This window comes from Micropterus dolomieu, linkage group LG03 (assembly GCF_021292245.1).
Source record: "Micropterus dolomieu isolate WLL.071019.BEF.003 ecotype Adirondacks linkage group LG03, ASM2129224v1, whole genome shotgun sequence".
Lineage (NCBI taxonomy): Eukaryota > Metazoa > Chordata > Actinopteri > Centrarchiformes > Centrarchidae > Micropterus > Micropterus dolomieu.
Genome location: NC_060152.1, coordinates 14,585,415 through 14,589,042, shown reverse-complemented (window position 1 = coordinate 14,589,042; position 3,628 = coordinate 14,585,415). Strand labels below are relative to the sequence as shown.

The 3,628-nt window shown below is 42.4% G+C and overlaps 1 protein-coding gene across 2 annotated transcripts in view; it reads right to left on the bottom strand.

Annotated features, from left to right (window-relative positions):
- Positions 1–3,628, bottom strand: part of khdc4 (KH domain containing 4, pre-mRNA splicing factor) — a 15,124-nt gene that overhangs the window by 3,475 nt on the left and 8,021 nt on the right. For both annotated transcript variants that reach the window (XM_046044056.1, XM_046044055.1), the window contains exons 10-11: positions 1,403–1,683; positions 1,088–1,231 (exon numbers count right to left, since the gene is read on the bottom strand). In XM_046044056.1, coding sequence (XP_045900012.1) covers positions 1,088–1,231; positions 1,403–1,683 — 425 coding nt within the window. The remainder of the gene's footprint in view (positions 1–1,087; positions 1,232–1,402; positions 1,684–3,628) is intronic.

Sequence of the window (3,628 nt, the reverse complement as noted above, 5' to 3'; positions counted from 1 at the left end):
GAAAACCTTTTCCAGAGTGCTCTGGACCTCAGACTGGGCCGAAGGTTTACCTTCCAACAAGACAATGACCCTAAGCACGCCGCTAAAATAACGAAGGAGTGGCTTCACAACAACTCCGTGGCTGTTCTTGAATGGCCCAGCCAGAGCCCTGACTTAAACCCAATTGAGCATCTCTGGAGAGACCTGAAAATGGCTGTCCACCAACGTTTACCATCCAACCTGACAGAACTGGAGAGGATCTGCAAGGAGGAATGGCAGAGGATACCCAAATCCAGATGTGAAAAACTTGTTGCATCTTTCCCAAAACGACTCATGGCTGTATTAGATCAAAAGGGTGCTTCTACTAAATACTGAGCAAAGGGTCTGAATACTTATGACCATGTGATATTTCAGTTTCTTTTTTAATTTGCAAAAATTTCTACATTTCTGTTTTTTTCTGTCAAGATGGGGTGCTGAGTGTACATTACTGAGAAATAAAATGAACTTTTTTGATTTTTGGAAAATGGCTGCAATGAAACAGAGTGAAAAATTTAAAGGGGTCTGAATACTTTCCGTACCCACTGTATAAAAACTGGACATTACTTGGAGAAAAGAAAGCAAGCAGGTTGAACTACCTGGTGAGTTCAGAAAACATGTGTCTGTAACTTTATTCCAGCTATCATTGTACTTTACTGTGATCAAGTGAGCATAGAATAGCCCTGATCGATCCAAACTCCATTCAGAAAACAAACATTTTAGAAGTTGTTGTCCTACTGTCTTGCTGACAGAGCTGACAAAGTTTAATCTGTTTATTGCCATTTAACCACAGCAAAATGTTTACTTTGGTCTGGTTTACTTTGTTCATACAGCTGTAGTAACGGCGAGCTGTGTTTATTCACGTTAAAATCGCCTTCTTGCGCTGTGTGTGAACACTTGCAGCGAATGTACTCACGCGAGGAAAGCGTCGCAAGGAGAAAATTCGCAGTTGGTCTGAATGCCGCATTAGGTAAAGGTGTAGGCATACACACAAAGGCAAAAAACTAACAAGGTGGAGAAAAGAAAATAATGGTGAGAAAGGGCTATAAAGGTGGGTGAGCTGTTTTATCACCTGGTATCCGAGCAGACCGCTGTTCCTCTCGTCTGGGACCTCCTCTGTGAAGCGTCTTTTCTGTGGTGGGTTGGCTGGGGCAGCAGGAGGTGGAGCTTTGGGTGGCGCTGCAGCTGATGGAGGAAATGGTACAGGAGGAAGATTCTGTCAAGAAAGAAAAACACAAAGTATTATTGTTTCTCGTTTCAGAGTTCAAATGTTGACATTTCTAACACCACTTCAAAAACACAAATTTCAAGTTGAAGGGAAAAAAGTAACCAATATGTTTTACCTCATTCATTATATAAAATGGAAGATTTGATGGCTCGGTCCTACCTGTGGCATAGCGCTTGGAGCAGGTGCAGGGGCAAGAGCTGGCGCTGGAGTTGGAGCTGGGGCAGGAGCAGGAGCAGGTGTGGGGGCATGGGGGAGGGGGTACTGAGGAGGCAAACCTGCAGGTGCTGCGTGAGGTAAAGGAGGTGGGACAGCGTAAGGTGGAAGGACAGGTTGTGGCTGAGGTGGAGGTACAGGCATGGGGAAGCCTGGCTGGTATCCAGCAGGGGGATAGTAAGAAGTCTGCGGAGGCATCCCATTCACCACTGGAGGCTGTGCAAAGCCTGGAGGAGGGAAACCGATGGGGTCAGGCTCTTTCTGTCATTTCTACAATCATATACAGTGTGTTTTTTTGTTTGTTTGTTTTTTAACAATATATTTATTTATTTTTCTGCTTTAACAAAGAATTTAGTATAAAAGCATTTCACAATTAACCAGCAACAAAGCACACAAAAACCAAAAAGATAGCAATAGTCACTTCAGAAGTCAAACATTGCCTCCCATTCCTTATATAAATAATGCACATACAGTGGGGGAGAACAAGTATTTGATGAATACTACAGCAAAGACAAACGTATTCTGGGACATCTATTATTCCAAATAAAAGCAGTGAACGACTTTCTGAGCCTTGCAAAAAGGGATGGTGGCGGTGGCAGAGGTATATTCTGAAACAGATACAACAATTTTGGGAGGACAGTCATTTTCAGAATGTTAACTCGGCCAATCAAAGATATAGGTAGGGATGACTATCTATCAATCAATTGGAGTATTGAGTCTACAACAGGGTCATAGTTAGTTGAGACTATTCAATCAATCTCCGGCCGGATATGAATGAATGCCGACGTATGTAAAGCAAACTGTTGCATTAAAGTAACAGGTTTTTGAATTATTTATTTTATATCCCAAAAACACCCCAAAATCATTCATTAGATTCAAGAGCGTAGGTATAGAATTGTGCAAGTCAGTAAGAAACAAAAATCACATCATCAGCAAAGAGGGCAATTTGATGGTCTATTGATTGATCTATTTTGATGCCTGAGATATTGGTGTGCGATCTAATGGCCATAGCCAGAGGCTCAATGGCAAGAATAATAGGAGAGGAGAGAGAGGACAGCCATGCCTAGAACCTCTACAAATATCAAAGGGTTTAGATACCATATTGGTAGTAAGGATCTCTGCCGTGGGATTTGTATATAGTATCTTTATCCATCTACAAAATCTTTCACCACAGCCAAAGCGAGTTAATACATCAAAAAGGTAGGGCCACTCAACCCTGTCAAAGGCCTTCTCCGCGTCTAAAGACAGGATTGCAGTGTTTCGCGCCCCCCTACTAGCATACAGAATATTCAGCACTCTCCTTATGAAAACCCTGGCAACCTTTTATAAAACATTCTGATCACTACCCACCACATCAGGGAGAAAGCCCTCCATCCATCTCGCCAGTGCTTTACAAAGTACCTTAGTATCAGAGTTCATTAGCGAGATCACATTTTGTTTGTGGCTTTCCCAGTTTCAGTAGCAGGGTTATCAGGGCACCTCTCAAAGAAGGGGGTAGGAGGCCATTTTCATAAGTTTCTAAAAACATCTCCAAGAGGGGAGAACAAAGTTTATCCTTAAATTTCTTGTAAATATCAATGGGCAGCTCATCAGGGCCAGAAGCCTTCCCTGCCCTCATACAGTGGGTACGGAAAGTATTCAGACCCCTTTAAATTTTTCACTCTTTGTTTCATTGCAGCCATTTTCCAAAAATCAAAAAAGTTCATTTTATTTCTCAGTAATGTACACTCAGCACCCCATCTTGACAGAAAAGAACAGAAATGTAGAAATTTTTGCAAATTTATTAAAAAAGAAATACTAAAATATCACATGGTCATAAGTATTCAGACCCTTTGCTCAGTATTTAGTAGAAGCACCCTTTTGATCTAATACAGCCATGAGTCGTTTTGGGAAAGATGCAACAAGTTTTTCACATCTGGATTTGGGTATCCTCTGCCATTCCTCCTTGCAGATCCTCTCCAGTTCTGTCAGGTTGGATGGTAAACGTTGGTGGACAGCCATTTTCAGGTCTCTCCAGAGATGCTCAATTGGGTTTAAGTCAGGGCTCTGGCTGGGCCATTCAAGAACAGCCACGGAGTTGTTGTGAAGCCACTCCTTCGTTATTTTAGCGGTGTGCTTAGGTTCATTGTCTTGTTGGAAGGTCAACCTTCGGCCCAGTCTGAGGTCCAGAGC